The following is a 26,534-nucleotide window of genomic DNA, read 5'->3' as shown; positions in this document are numbered from 1 at the left end:
TACATAGAGTGGAAGCAAGTTGGTTGGGCCTGTGTCTTGACAGCAGTCCTGATTTTGTCAAAGAGGTAGAGTAGTCATGGCTATAGGGGCAAGTAGGAGCAGGCGGGTAAGCAAATAATGATTTTCAGTGAACAGCAAGCTGAGGATATTGTTAATGTAAAGCTAACAGTATTCTGAGCAAACAGATTTTTCTAAACAAATTCTCTAGTGATAGATACATTAATTCAAGATATTTTTATTGTAAATGGGAAAAATCCTTAAAGCTATTTAAATAATTCTATTTTAATGTCTTACCTTGGCTTTTACTAGTATTTCTATTGAAATTGTGACTAATCTGTTTTAAATTGTCAGGGAGATACTACAGTTTGCTTGTGCATCATTGTTTTAAGACAGCCCTTTGGTCTGTTTAGTTTCATACTAATATGACTTTTTCTCTCTCCCTTTTTTAAACCACATTTTCAGGAGGCCTACTTTTTCACTTGTGGAGAAAATCTGAGCACAAAAGGAATGACATACCTTACTAATTCACTGTTTGATTACAGAAGTCCAGAAAACAATGGTATACGCGCAGAATTTATTTTGGATGCAGCTCATCATAAGGTCAGGGGATTAATGTGTTCTTGTTAACATTTTTAAAGGATTTTGAAATATGTGCATTTTGTAAGAGCTGCATAATGTCACCATTTCTTGTGCTGACTAGCAATTTTTATTCTGAAAATGGTCCCAGAGGCAAAAAGGCAAACTTGGCCCAAAATAGATATTTTTGGCAAAGTATACTTTAAGAAGACTGGACATGTAGTCAAGTAGCCTGATTTTCAGCTGTATTCTTACCCATTTTCTTAGAGCCTGGGTACCTGTAAAAGAATTCCGAATTTTTGTGCCAACATATGCTCAGTTTCTCACAGACCACCAGCAAATGCTGTTCAAACCCACTACTGGTCTGTGACCACAGAGGAGTAATGCTGTTTTAAAGAGCCCAGCTCTAGAAAATGTATATATATTATTTACTTCAGATGCTTACAAGCAATGGTGGTAATTCTGTTATAACTTTTGTGACAGCCAGGCTGTATACTGTGTAGCTAACAATAGCTATTTAGTCAGATATCGATATACTGCTTCACTGTGCATTAGATCATCTTATGTTCACACACAGATCATCTTATTTGTCTTATATAATGCTTAACAATGACTTGCCCAAGATGAAATAATCTCTTTTTTGTATTAGGAAATACCTTTATTTACTTTTAAAGATAAGTCCCTTTTGAATCTTATTTTCACCATTGGTATTTTCTTCTGATAAGACTTTTAGGCTGCTTGCGGGAAGGAGAAGGGAAGGAACCAGCACTTTAGTTTCAGCTTGGCACCCCCCCCTACCGAGCACAGCACACGCCTAGAAGAGGCACTGCATTCGTTTGACCTACCTCAGCCAACGTATATATAGTCTGTGTCCTTCAGTGGGGCTTTTTGGCACTTTTGTCTAACAGCTGATTTAGCTGTCCATATTGGGCGAGCTGGGTCAAACTGAAGCACTTCCTTTTCCAGTAAAGTACTGGGATTTTTTGGTTTGTTTTTGTTTTTTTCAGATCAGTGGCCCTTGATAAGTGTGCTGCTGCTTGTGCTTCCCTTTCTTATATCTATCACAGCTAGGATTCAGTAATGCTCCATATTGTTTCTGTACTTTGCTATGTGATGGTTATGTTCCGGTCTTATACAAAGAAGTAGAAACTATAAAATAATTGTCATGTGTTTGTATATGGGAGAAGAGGAGTATGACAATACATGTACTCCTCACTTAACGACCTACCTGTTCAACGACCGCGCGGACTTACAACCAGCTCTCCGAGCAGTCGGTATTGTACGAAACGTATTGTGGAAACGGCAGCGCGGCGTCTCAAGCCAAGGCACGCAGTATCAAGGGGCGGCTCCTCGCTTATTGACCAATTCGCTTAATGACCTAGTCGCAGGAACGGAACTCGGTCGTTAAGTGAGGAGTGCCTATAGTTAACAAAATGTATATAACTTAAAAAGCCTACAGATTTGAGTGATTCAGAGAAAACTTCTAGTATGAAATGGAAAACTAGATCTAACATATTTTTGGTGGGAAGGTCAAAATAAATAACAATTCTTAAGGAAGTAAGAAAATGGTAGCTAGAAGCTATAAGGGAAGATTAAGAAAATAGATGCCAAAAGACAGTTTAAGCATTGTGAACTATACTACAACTTGTCTAACTCATTTTGCTCAAGTGTTTCATACTTATGAATTGTAACCGTGGCCTTATTCTTAAATTCATCCTCTTGTTTTTTTTTTTAAATCCTCCTTATTCTTTAGGATTTTGAATGATTCATGTACCAAGAATATTTGAGGTTTTCTTGGAGTAGTAGCAAGGAACTGGAGACCTATGTGTATTGTTAGCTTTTTTTGGTCTCAATTGCTGAGAGTATCTGGAAACTCTTCAGAGCCAAATAGTGAGATTTCCAGATTTTTGGATAAAAATTTCAAAACCCCGAAATCCCATTTTCAAAAGAAGAGGTAGACATTAGGAGTCAAAAGGCTACAGATCTTTAAATTCAGTTAATTATACTAAAAACCTATAGAAGTAACTCTTTTTAGTGCCAACTCAGTTCTCATGCTGCTCTGATTTAAAAACAAAACAAAAAACCCACCAAACTTCAGCTTCATGACAGTATTATGTTATTAAGGTATACTGTTTTAGAGCAACAAGAAGAAAATGCAGCAGTATGTAGATGGATATCTGATGGTGTCACAATAAACTGAAATTAGTAAAGCCCAAAACTTTGAACATTTATACTTGTTCATAAATTTCCTGATACTAAAAATAATGCTTTCCTAATTTTATGTGGTTCTCTCACTTCTTTGATGAAATAAACAAGCATGCTTTTAATAATATGGTATATTAAAGCATTTTGTCATGTGATATTTGTTTTCCACTGGCTAAAGTAAAATTAATTCTGTTTATCCACTCTTCCTTGCCCCCCCCCCACAGTTTCTGATTCCCCCAGGTACTTCAGAATGAACTAGTTTTAGTTTTTGAGAGTACATTATTAGACAGGATTCCTGTGATGTGAGAGGTCAAGTGAAGTATATTCACTCCATTAAAGGTACTAATTAACTTGATGTTATTGGTAAAGTGATCAAAATGTCCAGCAGAATTATGGATGTGCTTTTGTGTGGCCTGCAATAGAAGTTACATTACCTATCTGAAAGGTGAATTCCTTGGGATAACCTCTGTCCTTTGTTTTGATAAGCCAGTCCGTGTGTTGATGCACAAATCCAAACAAGCATATAGGTCTCTCATGCTACCCTATCAGTTTGTAATCTTAAGATTCTTTCCTTATACAACGTTTTCTTTATTTGTTTTGCTTTGTTGGTAGGAGACATACACGGAGATAGCTGGAATGCAGAGGTTTGGAGCTTTCTACATGGATTACTTGTATACAATGGAAAGCACCAGTGGCAAAGGTACCTCTTTTCTTTGTTTTCCCTCCCTTAAATAACATAAACAAAGACTTCTTCAGAGCCACCTGGTCCTTGACCAGTTGTCCTCTACTTTACCTTAGATTTACCTCTAGGGTTCCCTGTTAAAGGGGTTTAATCTGCATGTTTGGGCTTTCTTAGATTCCTGATATTCTGACCCTTTTTTCCTCCCTTCAAAGGGCTAGAAAAGCTATTTTGAACAACCAGAAACAAAACTGATTTCATGTGTAACAGAGGCTGAATGTCTTTAAAATTTCACATTTGATAACATATTCTTTTTAAAAAACCTGACATGCTAATTTAAAAAAAAAATCTTTTGAGGAATAATTCAGATATATAGAGTAAGTAATATTTTTGTGCTTTCTTTTCTTATTTTGCTTATGTAGCTTCCATGACAAGATCATTATTTCTCAAAAGCAAATCTCTATTTTCTACCTGATGTTGTTTGCTTATATTTAATTCTGCCATGAGAAAAATGTACAGAATGAAAAAGTTAAACCTAGAACTATTGAGTTGACTATGCAGACAATCCAACATGTTCTCTTGTGATGCCAGAATTTGCAGCTGCGCAGAAGATGGCAGAAGGATTATCTTTTAATTAATTTTACAGTTTGTGATGATTTTATTGGCATTATTGCCCTAAACCATGTGTATATAGACGTCTGCCAAGTATTAGCCATTTTTGAGATTCCCATTAGTTCCTTCTAGTTCTGGCAGTGTACAGCATATCTGGTTTAGTAAGGAGCACCTACTTCTTTGAGGAAAACACAAGGCAGGGTAGATTTGCACCTTATAGACTAACTGAAGCAGAGACGTGGCATAAGCTTTTGAAAGGGGCAGGCTTACTTCAGCATCTGATGAAGCAACCCTGCTGCTTATGGAAGTTTATGCTATCTTTCTCTCTCTGAGGAGGATATAAGTTAAATAATTACTTGTTACTTGTATCCCCCTCCGAGCAGAGCAAAGAGTAGTTATGCTAGTCTCAAGTCAGGCAGAATAGATTTGCACCTTAAAGACTAACTACACTTGCGCACGCGCACACACGTGTATGTATATATAGTTAGTCTTTAGGGTGCAAATCTATTCTGCCTGACTTCAGACTAACATGGCTAACCCTTTGCTCTGCTCGGAGGTGTATACTAGTAACATGTAGTTATTTAACTTATATTCTGTCGTAGATAATGGGTTCATTTTCTCTAGGTGAATGCCATGTAAAGTTACTACTCAATAGCCCCATCCTTTTTGGTTAACCAGTTGCTCCATCTGTAGGAGAATTAACATTGTTATCTGTTATCATAGTGGTTATCAATGATTTTGATGTACATTGCTGCTTCCCTCCACCTGCCAAAAATGAGTACTTTTTTGTGCCTTTTCTTTACTCCATATAGCAGAACTTATAATTGGCTATTTCAAAAAAATGTTTTTGAAAACAAAGATACATGATATCAGCAGGGCCATGGTAAACAGATACATCTGTAAAGAAAATACTTTATTCTTATGGAAATCGTCCTTGGTTGAAAAAGATTAAACTGTTCAAATGTGGACACTAGGTTAGCTTTGATTTTCCTTCCTCCCCTCCCCCCACTGCTTCTAAGTGAGAAAAAGTCAGTTCATCTGTCTTTGTTTCTGTTTGAGATCAGCAGCATATACATGCAGCCTTGCTATATAATGCCCCCATTGCTTTAGCCTGTGAACAGGCAGGTTATGAACTATAGAAGAATGCTGCTGAGAAAATGCAACAGAGAAAAATTAGCAGTGTTCTCTGAATAAGTAAAGAAAAAAAAAAGCTGCGTTCTAATCTGAAATTAAAAGTAAACAATGATAATTGAGTACACAGCTTTGTCAGTTAGGAGCTCCAACACTGAGTAGCTTCCTTAATGTTTCAAAGCTTCTAATAGTTGGTTGGGGGCTGTTATTAGAAACCTTGACAATGGAGGGAGAGGGTAGATTTGAATCTGACAAGCTCCTGTCATTTTAAAGGCTTCTAATAACATCTCTTTTCCTTTATTGTTCTGGTGTAGTTAAAAGGAGTACAGTTAATTTACAAAGTAGGTAGTATGGGGGTGAAAGATGCTGCATACTTAACTGGTTAGGCTAGGGACAGACATTCAAAAAGCCTGAGACTGTATTGATTCAATCTTTGCAGGTTAGTCTAACCTGGCTAGGCTAAATCAGTTTTGTAACCAGACAGACATCCTGGAAATGTAGATACATGTGTGCAGTGACTCAGGCTAGAAGATGGGGGGTGCTAGAGCAGCCCTCCCTTCCCTTGCACAGGGCTGAGCTGATGGGGGGCATGGCCAGGCCCTGGAAGGACACTGTAATTAGGGAGGGGTCCCTTCCCTTGATAACAGAGCATTTATCAGCTCTATTATCAGCATTTAACACCCTCTGAGACTGGGGTGACTGGTACCTCCTGAGTCTGGGGGGAATACTGTGGACCACAAGTGGCTGCCCTGGCAAACTGCAGACCACCAGCTGGAACACAGTATCAGAAAACAAAGCCTCGCTAATTACAAGCTCTTCTTAAACAGCTTTTTCCAAAGGAAAATGCATACCAGCCTCTGGGTTCTTTACTATTCATTCCACGCAGAAAGAGCACATACCAACTGCAGATGCTTCCTCAGCCTGATGTAGGATTTTTAAACCCAAAAGCTTGCTAAGAAATTTTTTTTTCCAACTATTTAGGTGAAAGAGATTTACTCAAAGAACCTTGTCTGCCTTTTCCAAAGGAAGGAATGCAGGGACATTACCATCTGAGCTGTTGATTGCTACCAAAAAGCCCTAAGCGGACACTGTCCTATCTGCCTTACACAGCACTAGCTAGCATACCACATGCTGGCTACAGTCTGTATTGTGGGAGAGAGGAAGAAGGGATCTTTGCTTAAACAGTGAGGGGGGGGGGGGGGGCGGACAGGGAACCCAGCAGACCCTGCTGTGCCTGCAAGTCTCTGACAGAGCTGCGGCCAGGGAACAGAGGCAAGGGACCAGCCCTGCTGTGGAACAGAGCCCTGCCCAGCTTAGAGAGCATGTCAGGATGCTGGGGATGTCTGGTTTAGCTTAAACCAGCAAAGGGTCTGGGACAGGCATTGCATAAACCAGTTTGACCCAAATCATTTCAGTCTGATGCTACATTCAACCAAGTTCATCTCAAACCAGTTTCAGCTATTTTCAGACTGGTTTATGTGCACTGAACATCTGTTCTGTTACAGGTTTAAACCAGTTTCTGATCACTTAAACTAGTTTATGTGTAATGCCTGTCCCTAGCCTTAATGTTCTTAACCAGTATGCAAATAAATTGAATCTGTAACTATTTTATACAGTTAAGCAACTTTTGTGCACTTATTTGGTATGCATTTTAATTGGAGTACATTGTTTTGTCATACGGAACATACTTATAAGCATGCAGGAGCAGTGACTGGCACGGTGGGGTTGCAGCAACCCCTGCTTCACCTGTTCTCTTCCACCTTCTACCCAGGTGGGCAGACTGCTCTGTGATATGGGAATAGGAAATGGGGTCTTTTTGTTAAATCCCTTAGCCTGGTAAGACTCTTCCTTTTCCCCTCCTTATCCTTCCTTGCTCAGTGCACCTTCCATTACCCCCCGGCTGCTGAGAGTTGGATTAATGAGAAATATCTAATTCAAAACAATATTTCTTTGAAACCAATTTTCTTTTCTGTTATAAAATTCTATTCATCCTAGATGTCTTTCAATCCTGTGTTGGATGTACACTTCAAATTTTGTGAGACGAAAACATTTTCAAAAACTTGATTTTCAGAAATATTAAAACAACCTCATTTGAAGTACTTTGAGTTTTGTATTATATTACATTATATGGAAAACTCATTTGATAAAGTATTGTATAATAGTTAAATGATGGATTGAGACAAAATATTTCAGCTTTTTCAAAAAGAAATGGATTTAAATTTACCATTGAGAAGATAGGGATATTTCTACAAAACATTTCAGTGTTGTTAAATTAACATTTTCTAACCAAAAAATGTTTTGGCTGGTCCTATTCAAAAGCCATGACTTTTCATCATAGAAGGAGTTACAGAACTTTCTGTACTTTTACTTACTTTCCTATGTATTTTTTCTTTGATGAAATGTATAAGTAAGGCATGTGTAGAAAAAGAAGTTTATCACTTTTTCTCAGCAGCTGTCTTATTGTTAACTTTCCCAACTTATCTAAACATCAAGTCTTGGTCCTATGAAAGCCGGAGGTCCTGTGTACTGCTTAGTTGTATTAAGAATCCCAGTGTGGTATAAAAGAGACTTTAGATAATTGAATACTTAGGACTTAGTCTTTAGAAATACACTGGTGATTTTTTTTTTTTTTGTGACATTCAGTGTAATTGCTACACAGGAGTTGTATGTCTGTTGGAAATACTTGGGAAATTTTTCACAAGCTTTCTTTTTTGAGGTATACAGTAAAAAAAAACCACTACTTACCTAGGTAGCTTTAGCTTGTGGCCAGTGTATCTTGTTTTGGTACAGTAACGAGGTAACATTATTACATTAGTGGCATCATTGATGCACACTGACATAATATGCTGGCACTACAAATTTGGTTATCCTTCTACCATCCTTGTGTTTTTATTTTCTGAATGTAAGACCTTCCTGAGATGACGCAAAGCAAAATCATTAAAATAGGTACAGAGAGTCTTTCCAATAGCAATAGAGGCAAGAAACCTAATGCTTTAAGATGGAGCTTGGTACGTTTGTCTACTGTATTATATAATGTCTGTGATTATAGGAGGTGGGATTTGATACCCTGAGAAGTTCCTTGTGGTCCTGTGTACCTGGGTTTAAACAGTATATTTGAAGTTGAGTAGAGTATATTTTCCTATCAAAATGAGAAAATGTAACTTGAATTAGAATTTTTGCTGTAGTTGTCTTCTATTGACATGCGTGTATAGCTGCAACACTAATTACATGTTTACAGTAGTCAGGCAAATAGTTAAGACAGCGATTCCAAAGGGGGTGTGTTGAGAGCCATGAAAAATAAGTCTGGATGGGACCTGAGAAACACTGAGTTACAAGTGAAAAAGTATTGTTCCTTTTTGACCCTAGTTAGTCAAGTTTTTGAAACCTGTTGTCTGTTTCATCCAGATGGAGAAAATGAGAAATTTGCATCTGTTTGAAAACCCATTTTTTTCAAATTAATATATAAGGTCCCGTTTTAATGAACGCGTGAGGAATGAAACAACAGATAATAGTTTCATCACTCAGAACCCCAAGCTTCTTTCAGCTAGTGCTTGGCCTAAAAGCTGTTTCTTTGGGCCATAGAATTGATGTCGCTTTAGGCAGGGGCTTGGACTAGATTACCTCTGGAGGTCCCTTCCATCCCTACTTCTCTGTGATTCTTTATGGCACTTCTTTATTGCTCTCTCTCTCTCTCTCAGCTTAGGTTTTTTCTTTCTGTTTCTTTCACAGACATCTAGGTAAATGTGACATCTAGATAAACCAGTCAGTAACCCCCTCCCTCTGTTTGGTACATCAGTCATCATGTAAACCCCTTGGGTCATGCAGTTCAGCTGCTACTCAAGCTTTGTGTTTTGAGTGGTACTCTTGTTGTTTCAGCTAAATGAATTGATACTTTTATATCATTTATTCTGAATGAAAGAAGGCTGTGATTCTTCCCAGTTTCAAAAAGGTTAAATCCAATTCTTAACAGTAATTTCCTTTGTAAGAAATTGGCTTTTCTGATTCACATCCCCTGATAATTATTGTGTTTTCTTGTTTAACTTTTCTTCTATCCCAGGTCATCGCAAACTGTAAATCTGTAGTAAAAATAAAATGCTCAAATACGTACCAACGTTGGGGGAAAAAAAAGCTTTAGCATTTTAAAAATAATATAGATCTTACTAATTTAGTTCAAAGCGTCCAGTTACCACTTTTTAAACACCATCTTCAGCGTTTTTACAGTTTGTCATTTTGCTGTTGTAATATTTACTTTTATATACTGGAAGAAAACTAAATTAAAACAACTAGCAACTGTGATTGTAAGATTTTTATCTGTCAAAGCAATTTTGGTTCGTCACCTTTGTTGCCCCTTTAACCCCTCCTGGAGAATACGATTACTGATTAAACCACAAGTGCCTCCTGGATAGTATTAACCTTAGAAGGTTCATCTGTCATTCATGTAAGTGCACTAATCGCTTTTAGTATTTTTAGTAAAAACAAGATAGTGAGGTTGAATAACAAAGCGTGCATAGTACTTTAATTTTAAAATCTGCACCTTATACCCTCTTCACCTCATTATTCTGTGTTGTGAATTTGAATACAAAATGTAACAGTCATTTGTCTGAAAGAATGATATATCAATTTCACTAATGACCAAGTGAATTCATGACCTACAGACCACATAGAATGTCATTTTGAAATGATACATGCTGCATATCATAGATAGGTCTTCTGTAGCACCATCCCATACATTTCTGGTACTTATGCAGTAATAGTTTGTTGATGGCCATTTTCAAATTAGTAGATGGGCTTTTAGAATAGAGCTACGTTTCAAAGAGGCCTTAACCAGTCTGGTGTTTATACTTAAACATTGTATAAATTGTAATTGCAGTCTTTGGACACTTGTCCATATAATTAATAGAGTTTATACACATGGGTACCCCTTTTGTACGTAATTTATACTCAACTGTTTTTTGAAAATGGAATTTGTATAACTTGTATAAATAAATTGTAGAGATTGTATTCATATAAGTAATAATGCTCAAAGTTGTTCAAACAAGCTACATTTTTGCACATGTTGAAATTGACTGGCTGGTATATTTAAAGGCCTTGTCCTAGTAACATGAGATGTCTTATATGAGGTTATGGTTTCTACCCGCTCCTTGTCAGTCTTCATCTAACAACTGGAAACTGAGCAGATCTTGCCCTTGTCGGAAACAGAGCCTTGAGGAAGAATGCTTCTGTGTTCTTTGACTCGGAGCCTGTCCAGACAGTAGACTGTAGATTTTCCTTTTAATAAAAGGGATTATGAAAAGGTTCCAAACTAATTTTTGTCAGGGAGTTTTCATAGCCTTCAAGATTTTCCCCCCTTTTTTGAAAAACTTACTGACCTGAAAAAAATATTATGATTTCTGAGCAGTTTTGAGGCAAATATCATTCTATCCCCCTTTTTTCCCCCAGAAATGACCTAAAAACCCCCAAACCAAACTAAAAAGCTTTGTCACTTTTGGCTGGCTCTGTAGGCACAGTCCATTCACAGCCAGTTCAGACTACAGAGAAACTTGGTGTCCTTTTGGAACATAGATTGAGTTTGGTTAGAAGCTGCAGCAAATATGAGGGGTAACTTGGAGGGCTAGGTTACAACCAGGGAGAAACTCACTTTTTTCAACTGAGATAAAGTTGAAATTTCCCCTCCTTTTGTGGATGCCCCCATGTCTGGGGGCAGGGGAGAAGGGGTTAACAACTGTGCCTTAACTACCCAAAAAGTGTTGGCAGCTTCTGCTGTTCATTCTGAGCAACTCATCCCAAGTTGTCAGTTTACCAAAATATGTAGGTCTGGATATATCAAGATTGTATCAGTGATCATCTTGCTCGAAAAGGTTTAAAACTTGACAAAATATCTCCAAAATGCAAAGTTATCAAAAATCATGGACTAAAGTTCTAATTTTTCAGTTATTGTGTCGACTAAGTAACAGGATGGTCAAATCCTTACCAGTTGTACAGCAGAGATCCTACCACCACTTCAGCTTTTTTTTTCTTCTTGTTTTTTTTTACTTGAATAAAGAAATGAGGATTTCTTAGAATCTTCTGTCAAGGACCTACACACATTATACCATTTTCAGTAGTGACTACAAGTGTTAGTAATGACATGGGTAAGACCACATTTCTCCATTTCTAGGTGATGGCTCTTCAGAAGAAATGCTTTCTGTTTCTCACTAACCAATAAGAAGGTAGGACTAAAGCACTATGCATGGAAAAATTCTTGATGATATCCTTGGCAAAAACTAATGTTGTTAGGGTCAACCAGCTCAGCAGAACAAATACAGACTTAGAAAAATAATAGAGCCTTGACCAGTTAGCCCTCCAGAGCATCATCAGAGCAAGGTGAAGAACTTAGAGGAAGAGATATTTGTGTCCAAGCTGAGTTGGAAAACCAAAACTTACTTTGTGTAGAAGAGATGGTGAGAAACAGAAATCTTATTTTGATGTTTTCATGACATCCAACTGAAAGAGATGTTTGTGGCACTGTATACAAACTCTGCATTGGGCAGGAAGGGTTGAAGAGGTTATGGCCTCACTCATCCTTGCCCTGTTGTAACTGAAGTATTCCACGCCTTGAGGAAAGACCTTAAAAATGTTAGAAACTCTTTAGAGTTTTTACATGTAGTAAGAAATAACATTTTATACAATTTAAATCACCAAGTTTGAATAATTTGGCTGGAGTTTCCCCCCCCCCCCCCCCCCAAATATTTTATGGAATAATGTCATTGATATTATTTAGTGACTAATCAGTAGATTGTTCACAGTAAGCTAGTAGTCTCAATCCATTTCTTCACTGCCATATGCTTATATCACTACCATCAGAGATTTACTTAGTTATGATATGTTACTTGTTAGAAGTCTTAGCACTGAGCCAAACATCAGTTCTGTATGGAGACTGAACAACTAGGGGTACATCGATAGAGATTTTTGGGACCGATATCTGATTTTTAAGAAGGACATATTGACCGATGCTGATCCGATTTCTGATACAGCATGGAGAGCTGCCTCCAGCTAGTTGTGGTAGAAGGGGTGGGGGGAGGGAGGGGGCAGATCAACCCTCTCCCCATGCAGTGAGGGAGGAGACGGGGGCAGAGGCAGGTGCTTCCCAGGCGGGGTGGGGTATGGGACAGAATCAGCTTATTGGGGGGGCAGCTCCCACCGCTGCGCACAACCTGGGAGGGACTGCACCGGGCTCTTCTCACCAGGTCTGGGCTCGGGGGGGGGGGGGGGGAGCCTACGGAGCCACTACAAATCTAACCGTAGCTCCCTCCCAGTGCTGCCATCATGTGCCCGGTGCAGCCCTGGCTCTTCCCGACTTATGCGCTGGGAAGAGTTGGGGCTGCAATGGGTGCGTGGTGGTGCCAGAAGGCAGCTACGGTGAAATTTGGGGTGGCTGCAGCCTTCTCCATAGTCCCTGCCCTGAGCCCAGTCCCTGGCGGGAAGAGCCTGGCACAGCCACGGCTCCAGGCCACAGCTGCATCCTACCCACCCCACCCTTGCAGATCCGGGAGGTATATGCCCCGCCATGCTCTCCCAGGGTGTAGGGAGCTGTTCCTCTCCCCCCCACTGATAAGCTGTGGGTCTGTCCTGTGCCCTGCCTTGGTTAGGCAGGCTCTGCCCCTGCCCCCCCATCCCTTCCCTTCACCCTCCCCTTCCACCACAATGGACTCATCAGTTGGAGGCAGTTTTCCATGCTGTGGCTGAGTGCACGCAGATGCATTTATTGGCCCCATTGGACAAATTTCCAATACAACCAACTTTCTTTATATTGGTACCAATCCAATATCAGACTGATGTATCAGTGCATCTCTGTGAACAACTTTTTCATCCCTGGGCTGATTCTTTTAAAAATGGGCTGAGATACATTGGTGAGGGAGTGTTTATTCCAGGGGCAGCCAGTTATTTTGTCTTGAGAGCTGCTTAATGAGTTTTGGTGAGCTGTCGAGGGCTGTATGGGTAACCCTATCCCTTGACAGTTGCCCTGACCCCTGGTTGCCATATTGGGACCAGAAGTCCTCTGTCTCCTAACCCCTGACCTTTGCCACCAGAAGTACCTCCCCTCGCCCCCCAGAAATACTCCTGGGGGGGGAGTTGCCATCTTAGAACCAGAAAAATACCCAAATTGTACACTGCAAGTCAGATAACTACTAAAACATATTTTAATTTTATTACAAAGAATGTGTCATGATTTGTGTTTATGTACTGTATATAGAAGGGATTGCATAATAACTCAAAAATAGTCTTACTCTTTTATATTATATAGGGTGTGTGTGTGTGTGCGGGGCATAAGGTATGGTGGAGTATATCTTGTTTGGGCTTCTGGGGGCAGGGTGTGAGTATGTGAGGTTTGTGGGGTGCGGGCCCCCCCTTCTACTCCCTCACATTCACATGATGAGAACTCCCTGCTGCTGGCAACAGCAGCAGGTGGGGGGCTCAGGGTACTTATGCCTGGTGCAGGCACTAGCAGGGCATATCTCCAGCCAGTGCTGCATGGGGGTGAGGAGCGCATTCTGCCTACCCACCTCTATCATAGGGCCTCTGTGCTGCGTGCCTGCACCTCCCGCACTTGCACAGGGGAAGTCCTTTGCTGGACTCTGCAGGGAAGCAGGGAGTGAGGCTCCCTCCAGTCCCAATGGAGTCCAGGAACTGGTGTGGCAGGGAGTGGGTAAGGCAGCTGGCTCCAGTGCGGGGCTTTCCCCAGTGTGGGCTGCAGGCATGCTGCAGTAGAGGGGCATCAGGAGCCAGCTGGGAACCACAGGGCCGGGCTGGTTCCTGCTGTGTTCTGTGGTCCTGGCATTGTAGCCAGGAACCAAATGGTGTGATATGCAGCCAGCCTGCCCAGCTGGGCACCTCCTGGCAGCACACTGTTCCCGGCTGCAATACTGGAACCCCAGAACGCAGCAGGAGCTAGCCTGGCCCCATGGCTCCCAGCTGGCTCCTGCTGCTGTTGGCCCTGGCCCCCGGGGCCCCGCGCTCCTGCCTGCTGCCGCTTCCCACCTCCCGCCATCCTCCTCCATGCCTTCCATCACTGCCTTTTCCTGGCTGTTTTCTTTCCTTCCCCACCCGCCACCCCTGCTCCTCTCCCCCTCCCCAGTCCACTGCTCCCCACCTGTAGCTGCAGCACCATGCGGTTCTGGCTTCAGGGCCGGGATCACACAGCATGGCAAGAGCCAGCCTGGCCCAGCTGGTACCATGTGGTTGCCATCTGGGAACTGCATGGTGCCAGATTGATCCAGCTGGCTCCTGCTGTACCTATGATCCTCCCCTCCCCCAAACTGTTCTTACCCGTGTTTCCTTCTCCAGTGGAGGGAGGCAGGGAATAGCCCCAGGGTCCCAGGCCAGAAGCTTCTGCTAAGGCTGTGGCTGGGAGTGGGGCGGGGCCTTGCTGCTGCCGCTGCTGGGTCCTATCGCTGTTTTCTTCTGGGTCCTGCTGCCATTGGCTCCTATCATCTTTGACAGGAAGTCAGGGGCAGATGAATATTAATTTTTTAAATTTTTTAGGGGCCCTGTGGGCCAGATAGAAGGGTTGGCTGTGGCTCACATGCCATATTTTGCCCACCCCTGGTTTATTCTCACTACCAATCCTGTATGTCATCAGTAGATGAACAGAAGTTTTACCCATTTCAGAAGAGTTTATCTATCTTTACCTCAAGAACTCGGAAGAATTTCTCTTCTGAGGCCCTAGATCTGTCTTAAGGAAAATTCCCTTGGTTTAGAAATGAAGGAAGATAGGCACGTATTGTCTGTAAGAAAAAATGTGACACGGATATGATATGGTTAGATTTGTGGTGCAGTGCACTACAAATATTCTGAACAACACAACTTTCCTAAACAACTGGGATCAGGCTTCTGTGTAAATTACATTTGGGGCTGTTTGGGTGTCCAGAGCAGCCCCAAACTGGGAAGACACGAAGGTACTTTAAAGTTATGTTAATACTCCCTTCCCTCAGGTAAGACATGCAACACAGGATCTCTTTCTGGTGCTCAATATTTAAAATGATCAAATATTTTAAAAATATACATTTAATTTATAATATTTCTTGTGTATTTTTTTCTTACTATAGGTTTGTGATCACTGAATCTAAAACAAAAAATAATTGAGAAATGTAATAATTTGATATGTCCAGATGTTTTATATTCTTCATGATACTTACAAAAAAAATCTCTTCTTTAGTTCCTGGAAATCAGCAAGACCTTTCTTCAGTAAAGAGTGAAGATTTTGGAAATGTACAGGAAATGTCTACAAAGACCCTCATTGTGGGTCCACTTAATCTTCGTTTGGATAGCAGTGCAGTGCATCGGATTATGAAAATGGTAGTTTGTGCTCTGGAACATGAATATGAGCCGTACGGCAAGGCTAAATCAGGTATACTGCCTAACTTAATTCTTAACATTTTTATTACAGACTATAGACCAGATGCAGCACTTCTGACAGCAGAGGAAAAAATCCTGCTTGTAGGTTACCACAAGGGCCTCAGTATATCCCCTGGCATCCCTAGCTATGCCTGTGTATGAACAGCATGGACCACTTTTAGAGCTGTGGTGTTACATTTTAAGCCCCCCTGCTAAGTGTGAATTCCTCGAGTCTCCAAGAAGAAAGGAAGCCACTAGTATAGGTTTATGAGTTAAGAAATTAGAGTTTAAATGAACAAAAAAAAAATGATTCAGAAGTAATTATGGTCAGCTAATAAGACTAACACCCTATGTAAGTCATAGAAAAAGAGAGAGATCTCTCATTTCACAAATGTGCATTTCAAAGTGATAGAAATAATTAATTATGATTATATTTGGTTTTAGGTAGAGCCTAAAGGAGAAGAATTAACACTCCTAAACATTGAGAGACAACTAAAAAAAAATATATATATACTATTCACATCTACTAAGCAACAAAAAATATCTGAATAGTTATTGTAGAAAATATTTTCCTACTTTTAGTCTTATGCTTAGTTTGTTTATATAATCATGACCTATTTTAGATATTATAGATGGAAATCGAACTATGCCAGACTCAGAAGTAGCATCTTTGGAGGAATACATTCCTACTCGACTCACAAGCTTTACTATACTTAAATGTACCATTACAATCCCAATGGCTGAATTCAATTTACTGGACCACTTGCTGCCTATAATCATGGGTCAAAAGGTATGATGATATTTATTGTTAAGTTCATACATATTTTGTCAGTGTTTCATGCAAAAAAATTAAAGTATATTAAGGTTAAAAGTTCAAGCACTCATTTTTTGTGATTACAGGACTAGCTACATATCTCTTCTTATGTCACTGCCTGAGTGACATAAGATTTTTAAAACAACAAACATTTTACAAAAATGTCTCTTTGTTCTAGGTGTATCTATAGCATACCTTTACTAAAAGGCACTTCATGGTAGCCTAAGCAAGTCTATCATCAATATCAGCAGGTCTGTCATCTTCATATCATCCCGCAGGTCCTTTATCTGGAATCATTGAACAGTTCTTGAACAGTCATATTGTAGGGAGAGTAGGTTTTTTGTTTTTTTAGACTCACAGGGTGCTTCCACACATGCAGACACATACACTTGCAGTAGTTCAAATAGCAATATCACAAATTTGTGCCAGAGATTTGTTCCTCAGCACACGTGCCTGAACGTACACTTTGGTGAGGGGCAAATTGTGCCTCTTGGGTCAAACTGACCCTGCCCAGCTCCTCCCAGATATTTTGCCAGGGGAAGCTAGAGATAAACCAGCACCTGTGCTGACCCCAGCAATATAAAAAGCTGGCCCTGCCCCCTTTGCTTACCAGGGTGTGGGATGCTGAGTAGCACTGATGCTCTGCCCTTGCCCCTCACTCCCAGCCCACCACCCCCTCACTGGCTCTCACTCCTGACCCACAGCTTCTGCTTGCCCCTACTATCTCACTCCTGGCAGCATCTCCATCGCAGCACTAGGGCATGAGGACATTGAGTAGTTGAATTCTCTGATTGTACCCTGCCTCTGTTTGCCTTCAAAAATATAAAAATCAGAGGGAAGGATTTTTCTAAGTACTTGAAGAAGTTTGTAAATTTATAATCCTTTTCATCTTCTGACAACTTTATGGTTAAATTCATAGTACAGCCTGTCTTTATAGATTGAAGCATATGAAAATTTTTGTTAAAATCTCAGAAAAAAAATCCACACACACACATACTCCCCCATCGTGCATTCGTACTTTTAACTGGGTGTTTTAGTTGAACTAATGGCTTACTTCTGGCTTAGTCACTTATATAGCCATTTCAGGTTCAAGCAGGTAATACCCTTATACTAGACTATCATGGATTCTTTATAACCAGTTAATCTTTGAAACTGGATGTCAGTGTTATAAACAGCAACGGCTTGTCATTTAAGGGTGCTTGCAGAGGTAAAAAAACCAAAACGGCATGCCTTACTTCAGCCCAGCTCACCCAATGTCTGTAAAGATCGGATGCTTTAGTGGGGCTTTTTGGCACTTGTACTTAATGACTAATTGTGAATCAGTTTTAGCTAAGAGTGCCAAAAAACCCCGCTGATATTTGCTGACACTGGAGACCTAGGTTGAAGTAACATGCTGCTTCTTCTGGTAAAGCACTTTTTTTGTTTTGGGGTTTTTTTGAATGACTGCTAGCAGCCTAAATTCTTAAGCTAGAGCTGAGGTACCTGGAGGAGGACATTTCTTCCAGGATGTACCTGCATCTTTTCTGATTTAAAGACGGTTGGATAGTGATTTGCTATTAGTTGAATGCTACTACTAGTTATTTCATAGATGTCATAGACGTTAGGGCTGGAAGGGACCTTGAAGATCATCAAGTCCAGCCCCCTGCCCCAGGGGCAGGAAGTCAGGTAGGGTCAAAGGATCCCAGCAAGATAATCATCCAAACATTTCTTGAATGAGTCCAGAGTAGGTGCCTGCACCACTTCTGGAGGGAGTCTATTCCAGGTCTTGGGGGCTTAGACAGTAAAGAAATTTATTCTTACGTCCAGCCTAAATCGGTCTCCGAGGAGTTTATGACCGTTGGTCCTTGTTTTTCCTTGGGGCGCTCTGGGGAACAGGCGTTCTCCCAGATCCTGATACAAACCCTTTATGTACTTATAGGCAGCCACCAGGTCCCCCCTGAGCCTGTGCTTTTCCAAACTGAAAAGTTCCATGGCTCTCAGCCTCTCTTGATAAGGCCTATTCTCTTGCCCTCTGATCATGCGCGTGGCTCTCCTCTGGACTCTCTCAAGCTTCTCGACATCTTTCTTGAATTGTGGAGCCCAGAATTGGCTGCAGTACTCCAGCTGCAGCCTCACCAAGGCCGAGTACGGCAGGAGGATGACATCCTGAGATTCGAGCCAGAATTTTGTTTGCTTTACCAGCTGCAACATTGCATTGGTGGCTCATGTTGTGGTCAGTCATGACCCCCAAGTCTCTTTCAGCCCTGGTGCTAACAAGCGTAGCACTGCTGAGCCTATAAGTATGCTGCGCTTTTTTTTTTTCTTCCCCCTGAGGTAGAGTACCTTACATTTATTGGTATTGAATGTCATCAGGTTTGTATCCGTCCACTTACTAAGTTTAGCCAAGTCAGCCTGGATCACTAGCCTGTCCTCAGGTGTGGATGCTAGTGTCACTGGCGAACTTAGCCAGTGTGCTTCTGATACCAACTTCCACATTGTTGATAAAGATGTTAAAGAGAAACAGTCCAAGGACAGAGCCTTGGGGGATGCCACTGGTCATGGAGTGCCATAATGATTTGCTACCATCGACCACTACTCTCTGGGTCTGACCACGGAGCCAATTTCCCAGGCATTGGACTGTGGTGTAGCTGATGACTGTGGTGTAGCCAAGGCCACAGTTGGCCAATTTTTCCATGAGGAGGTCATGGGACATCTGATCAAAGGCTTCCTTAATGTCCAGATATATGATGTCACTCTCTTCTCCCTTGTCCATGTGATATGTCACCTGGTCATAGAAGGAGATGAGATTGGTCAGGCAAGACCTACCTGCAACAAACCTGTGCTGGCTAACCTTTAGGATGTTGCCGTCAGCCAGCTTATCCAGAAGGGTCTCCTTGATAATTTTCTCCAGAATCTTACCGGTGATTGAGGTCAAGATGATTTGCCTGTAATTCCCGAGATCTACTTTCCTCCCTTTCTTGAAGATGGGTACCACATTGGCCTTCTTCTAGTCTTCAGGTACTTCAGCTGAGCACCATGAGTTTTTGAATATTTTTGCCATTGGTTGGGCTATGACACCTGCCAGCTACTTGAGTACTCTAGGGTGTAATCTGTCAGGACCAGCTGACTTGAAGGTGTTCAGCCTCTCAAGGTGTTCCTTTACTAGATCAACACCAATGCTGGATATATTTAGTAAACTTTATTTTCTTGATGCTTTTGTGACCTGGTTATTTGGTATTTACCATTGTCTTCTGTAGTAAATCTATTACTGAGTGTGGCAGTGCACTTTTGGGTGCCTGCCACTTTAAGTGCAGAGTCAGGCAGCTAGCAGGTGCCTGATGGTGGCAGCCATTATGAGAACGAGGTATATAAAGGCTGCAGTTTGCTGTTGCCAGCCCAGGCAGAAACATTGCTGGGCGGAGCTGCAGCAGGAACACTAGGAGGCAAGGGCAAGATCTTATGGGGATGGCTAGGATGCTCTTGGTCCTGGGCATGACCTAAAACTGCACCCAGCTGGGGATGGGTGGCCTGGTGGGGCTCCTGGTGGTGCAAGAGCCCCAGGAAATGCCAGGCCAGTTACCACCCTGGTGAAAGGCAGGTCGGGGCGCCTTAACCCATAGCCCCCACAATTTGATGGATACGAGGGCCAGGCATGGCTACAGCCACCTCAGCCCCAGAGGGTAGAAGTCCCCAGGAGAGGAGTGGGGCCAGGCACAGCTGCAGCTAGCTGAGCCTGCAGGAGAGGAAGACCCCGGAGGCCCCTGGTCAGGGATAGTTGTGAAGGCCCTGAGAGGGCAGGGATGTAGGTGGCCCCACACAGAGCAGGATTGATCAGGAGTAGGTCTGAAGGTCTGTGTGTGAAGGGGGCTGAGTAGGTCTGAACAGGGTGTAGGTGTGAAGGGCAGTCCCAGGGGCGCATTGAGTAGGGCTGAACGGTGAGTAAGCCTGAAGGGTAGCACAAGGGCCAGCCCTGTGAGTAGTTGAGTGTGAAGATGATGAAAAGACCCCAAGGTGGGCATAGTAGGAACCCCATGTGTGGGGATTAGGCCAAGGTATGTTTTCAGACACCTGAGGCCATAGTTGGGTTTGAGGCTGAATAGTGGGGCTCAGCCAGGAAACTAGGAGTGAGTCCTGACCCCAGCAAGTCCTCTGCTGAGAGGAGGCCAAGTATGGGTCAAAATTTACAGAAAGGGAGAGCACAATGACATGCTGCTCCAAGGAGGGAGCGAGAGTCACTGTGAGACCCAGGAGCACCAGTTGTGGTGTGAGGGAACATCATTCATGTGTCATCTCATGAGACTGGGGATGCAGTACAGGGGTGGTTGGAGCTGCATACATAGGTCCAGGAGAACAGGGCTACCAAAGGGCAGCCTCATGCCTAATTAAGACACCAATTATTAAACAACAAGGCATGGCAGGTGAGAGAGGTGGGCGGTTTGCCTAGGAACAGGTGGGTGGGCCAACTTCTAATCAGCCGTGGGAAGGCCCCCTGTTACGTGAGCCATCAAGAATGATGCCCAGCTTGAAATAACTTTGTAGACCCCCTCGTCCCCCCCCCGCACCTTAAGTCAGCATGTATAATGAAAATATCACGATGTGGTATAAAGTATGGTAAACTCGTACTGTGAATAATGTGCTCATTGTTGGTAATCTTGTCTCGTAGAGTGTCCAAATACACCAAAATAAAATGATTAAAAGGCACAGGAGAGATTTCATATGAGGATAAATGGGAAAAAAATTAAGAGGTCAGGTTCTTTCCTATCTTCAGCTTTTGCTAGGGCACAGCAGGGAGGGTGGGTTATGAGAGAACAGGACATGACTTCTTGGTTCTCTGCTCCTGCATCTATTTTTGTGTGTGGACATTCTGCCTCAATTCCAGTGCAGTTTAATTCTAGAACTTTTGAGTATGGGGGTTGTTCCAGCTGGGCCAGCAAACTTTTTCATCCTGTTTACCATGTACCAGCTGGGAATGTGGAATCACCACAGCCATTTGTCTGCCTTGCACCTTGCTTCTGCTGTGCAGAAGTGTGGAGAGGTGTGTGAAGGAAACAGTTTTACTGACCCTGAGCAGGCTGAGGACTCCCCTTCAAGACTATCCCTATGAGGTTTAACTTTTTCTTATGCCAGAGCTGAAGTGGCTAAGGTTTAACTTTTTGTTACAGAGAGGAATCAGGTAAGAAGGGAGACGCAATGGAATTAAAAAGAAAAAAACAATAAGGAGGAAATAATAAAGTTAGTTCAGTGCTAGCATTCAGAGAATAAGAGTTATGATAGCTGAAGGTCGTTGAATGGTTTCAGTTAAAATGCCCATTTTCTATAACTTTCTGCAACTTTCATTTTTCAGGCTGAAGTTTTCTGTTGTTGGAATGTACTCAATTTTGCAAGTGTGAGAAAAGTTTCAATCATTTTTAACAGAATATAGGCAATTCTATTGTTTTTAATTAGCTGATTTGCTGAAATATCCAAACGTTGAAATTAGGCCTGACAGTAGCCTTCAGTGAGGAATAGAGAAAACTTAACTGAAGTGGTAATTGGTTTTAATTACCCTGACTTACAAGTTTGAAAACTATTATTTTTTCTTGAGTCCATAAAGTATACATTCAAGGAAGCATTTGTCATGCATGTTATACAATGGCTGCGTTTACCTTTGTAACAACTTGGCTAGTGAAACAGGGTAAGGACTGAGGCAAAGGCTCCAATAGAGGAACTGCACGGACTGTTTGTAATATAAGGGCTTTGGCCAACCTTAAAAGATGACTGTACATTGTTATCAAGACTTCAACTAACCCTGAAGCACTTAATAGTCCTCTTGTACACTTCAACAAATCCACCATGTGCCTAACTCCAGCAGAAATGGCACGTGTGACCTTACTTTTTGGTATTTGTGACTTGTCAGCATGTCAGTGTTTAACCTTAACATTTTTAATAAAACACTTTTTAATAAAGTTATATATAATCTTGGAGATGGAAATTAGACTGCCCAAGCTTTCAGCCTAGCAGCTGGGAACTTAAGAGCATGGAACGTGGTCCTACTGGCCTCTCTAAAACCTAGCAAACTTCGAGCAGGCACAGATTAGAAATTATTTAGTACAGGCCATTAGCAGTGTTGCAGAAAGAGATGTTCTTGCTGGCTAAGCCAGCCTCTGGCTTATATGCAAGGCAAAAGAGAAAAGCATTGGTAAAGGTTTAATTTTCAGGTTTTATTTATGGTATAACGGTAACCACTGAGATGTTGACATTCTTGATTCCTTCTTTTTGTCTAGGCAGGGCATTTTTATTAATTTTAAGGTCATGGAGGTCAAAAGACATGAGAGTACATTGTTACAGCTCAGAAGAGCTGGTGGCAGCCATGACAGTGAATCTTGATTCCATTTCTGCAACCCTGATTTTTAAGCTATAGCAAGCTTGTAAGACAAGTTAGTCAAGGTGCCAAGTGGTAGCCAGGAAGGACAGGGGCAGCCTCTTCCTTTAAAATTAAACATAAAAGCACATAACTGATTAATCTGTTTACGAGTATTTTCCTGTCTTTCTGTGCCCCATGATACATCCCTATAACAGTTTTGTGACATCACAGAAGACCCTAGGAATTTTTAAATCACAGTTGTCAGTTTAAGTACATCCAGCTTACGTTGGTTTGCCTCCTACTTCTACTTGCTGTATACATAATCATACTGTAATATGTTTACAGAACAAAATTGTCTTTGTTACTTTTTACCCATTTTAGCCATTCAGTGTGCAGGCCTTCAGTGAAGATCCTTTCACCACGTTTCCATTGATGTTTCCCTTGGTGTACCGACAACCATGCCTTGTTCATTTCTGCAGCTAGTTTAAGGAAAATTACATGACTTTCTCTGCTCTGGCAATCCTACAGCCATTGTGATCTTTGGGGCCTTTGGCATCTGGAGTAAATTTAAAACATCATCATATTCGGTGCAGAACAAGGGGGATGAGGCAGGGAGGGAGACAAAGTTGAATTAATTTTAACCTTTAAAATATTCTTTCCCATTTTGAGTTGCATTATGTACTCCCAGTCATTAAATGCTGAAAATTATATAGCTCATTCCCCCCCACCCCTTTTTATTGTGATTTAATAAAAAGTGCAATATAGTAGATGAAAAATAAGGTTTAGTGTGTAAAGTTTCAAAATTCTTGGAAAGATATTCTGTTACAGTCAAGATGCACAGTACATTTATGAACGCATAAGATGACATACAGGATAAGAAAGAAATCAGCATGAGTTTGGTGTGGACATTTTTTTCTCTGGTAGTAAAGAAATGAGTTAATAACCTTTTATAGACTAGCACATCACCTCTGTATACTTGTACATGAATCTGCTAAGTAGAGATGTCATGTTTTAGAAATATTTCAGGGTCTTTAAAACTTTTGCAAATAGGGATATGAGGCCATATTGTATGCACCATCACAAGCAACCCTAAAATGTTGAAATTTGCCTTTAATATGTGTGTGTGTTTTACTTTTTAGAATTCAAGTGGTTTGTTAAACATTACAAGCTTCCAGCCTGTACGGCCTTTGCCTTCTATTAGAATTTTGGTGGACAAAATTAACTTGGAACATTCTGTGCCAATGTATGCTGAACAACTTGTGCAAACAGTCAGCAGCCTTAGCCAACCTTCTGATAACCTGCTTCATTACTGTAATGCACACTGCTACCTTAAGGTAAAAGAAAATAAAAAACATCATTGAGTATGTTGAAAATAACCTACACCCTTGAAAATAATTTAGCATGAATATAAACAACCTTAAATGTTGAGTTATTTTCTAGAGCATGTCCAGTTTTGCCAGAAGGATATGCAACAAGTCTTAAGGTCTTGGTTCTATGCCCCTTATTTAGCCAAGATGTCCTGTGACTTCAGTGAGAATTTCAGTGAGTAAGCAGTGCAGGTTAAGCTTGAATGGGCTGATTACTTGCTTGTAAGATTCTCTTCAAATTATTTCAGAGAAAACCAGTGAAGAAAAATAATTTAAAATGATATACATGGTAATGACATATCTTTATAAATTCTGTTGGATACTGTGAAGGAAAGTAGTTATGTTGGATGCTCGCAGAAGTGGGGGAAAAAACCAAAACAACGCTTTACTTAAAGCGCTGCACGCTCCTGCACTGAGCCCTGTGCATTGCCAAAAGAGCACGTTAGTTTACCCTGGCTTTCCCAGCATCTGTAGAGATCGGGTGCGTTAGTGGGGCTTTTCTGATGTTTTTATCTAATAGCTGATTGAATCAGCTTTAGCTAAAAATGTCAAAAAGCCCCACCGAATCGCCCAATTTCTACAGATGCCGTGGAGCTGGGTTGAAGTAACATGCTGCTTCTTTCGGTAAAACATGTTTTGGAGTGGGGGGAGGTTCCACCCCATGTCTGTCACTGCCCATTGTGTCAATGTTCAGAAAAAGCAAAAGCCCATTCTTGAATACAGTGAGCCACATCTTTGCATAGTTCAGTTCTTCTGAGTATTGGAGGAGATCTTAAAATATTTAATTTTAATATCCTTTACTGAGGAGGAAGCCTTTTTGCTAGGTTTAGAGAGTTTAAAAATCACAGCAGTCGTTTGGCAAAAGGAGCATAGCTTCAGCCATAGTATTGCATTCTGGCCTGCTAGACCAAGTGCTGTGGTTAGAACAGCTTGAGGGGCTTTGGGTGCTGTTATAATTATATTTGCATCCACCCCAACTAATGTCACTACTAACAATAGTAAGTGTAAATATCTCCTTTGAAAGAAAACACAACGGACCTCCTTCACATCTCCACTGTACTTGTCTACCCACACCATAACAGCTGTCTAAGCAACAAGATTCTTAAACTGTCCCTATAAAATAGTAACACGGTGTTCCATCATTACATGGCAAACTTCCACTTTCCTAGGAAGGTGCAGCTCCTAGTACATTAAAAATGATTGGGTCAGAAATATCACATCTTGTCCTCCTAATTTTTTTTTTTTTATATTTTCATTAGGGCTTTCCTCCCCAAGGGTTTTATACATAATTATTAAAAAAACCAAACCAAACCATGGCTTTTTCATTTGTGGTTGAATTTTCTGAGTGCAGAATTGAGCCAGTTATTTTATCTGCTATATAAATATGTGAATTGTGCTCTGACATGCAGACGGCAGAATAGGTTAAAAATATTAAACTCCTTAAGAGTTAGTTTTCACATGGTCAGGGAGAAATGTTACTGAACAAGGGTAATATATCTTTAAGAATATAATTCAAATTTAGCTTCATTTTATCAAAAATAAAAAAAAAGAAAAGCTGCTCTTATGTAATCCCACAGTATAAAAAAAAATGGACTAACTACTAAACAATGGATTGGTGGGTTTTACATGGCTTCATATAAACGATAAAATGTAATATGCGATTGTAAGTAAGCATTTGGCATGTTGCATAAATACTAACAGGAAACATGAACATATTTTTATTCGTTTTTAAGCAGATACAGTTATTTCTTTTTAAGATGACAAAAGTTTTTATGAGTGTATGGGAGATATTTTCAAGTTGTGAGGAAAGTATTCTGTAATTATAATTGATAGTTTTATATTTAATGTTTATTACTTTAATATTATATTTTGCGGGGCTGGGAAAGTTCAGAGAGTTTAGGTAATGGAAAGTAGAAGTGTTAAATCTAATATGTGTTTGTTGAATCTTTTATCAGTATATAGTTTGACCTTTTGTGCATGTTTCAGATATTTGGCTTTCAGGCAGGACTAACCTCTTTGGATATCAGAGGATCATACTGCTCACCTGCTCCAGTTATCCCCTCTTTTAGTACTGCTTTTTATGGCAAGCTGCTTAAATATCCCAGATCCTGGTGAGTATTACATTTTACAGAATTAATAATATAATCTATAACTATTTGTTTTATATAGTTTTGGGTATTTGACCAGTCAAATAAAGTTTGGTCAATTGACCAGTCAAATATCAGTCAAAAATTGTAGAAAATTGCCAATAGGTCCAAATAATACACAGAAAAAGCACAAATTTTCCATTAAGAAATGTCACAAAATAAAAATCATATTTCTGTCAAGAAAACTACAAAAAATGTAGGTTTTTTTGTTGTTTCGGGGTTTTTTAAAATACAATTGCTATAAACTTTGACGGGTCAAAAATATGCAGTCAATTGACTGGTCAAGTGACCATATTTGAACGGTCAG

General features: G+C 40.8%; 1 protein-coding gene across 2 annotated transcripts in view; it reads left to right on the top strand.

The window, feature by feature from the left end:
- Positions 1 to 26,534, top strand: part of VPS13B (vacuolar protein sorting 13 homolog B) — an 877,527-nt gene that overhangs the window by 126,677 nt on the left and 724,316 nt on the right. For both annotated transcript variants that reach the window (XM_059723846.1, XM_006263597.4), the window contains 6 exons: positions 463 to 600; positions 3,394 to 3,481; positions 15,399 to 15,590; positions 16,201 to 16,367; positions 23,853 to 24,047; positions 26,067 to 26,191. In XM_059723846.1, coding sequence (XP_059579829.1) covers positions 463 to 600; positions 3,394 to 3,481; positions 15,399 to 15,590; positions 16,201 to 16,367; positions 23,853 to 24,047; positions 26,067 to 26,191 — 905 coding nt within the window. The remainder of the gene's footprint in view (positions 1 to 462; positions 601 to 3,393; positions 3,482 to 15,398; positions 15,591 to 16,200; positions 16,368 to 23,852; positions 24,048 to 26,066; positions 26,192 to 26,534) is intronic.

Source organism: Alligator mississippiensis, chromosome 3 (assembly GCF_030867095.1).
Source record: "Alligator mississippiensis isolate rAllMis1 chromosome 3, rAllMis1, whole genome shotgun sequence".
In the NCBI taxonomy this organism is placed as follows: Eukaryota; Metazoa; Chordata; order Crocodylia; family Alligatoridae; genus Alligator; species Alligator mississippiensis.
Note: the sequence above shows the minus strand (reverse complement) of the source record. Positions and strands in the feature narration are given on the sequence as shown.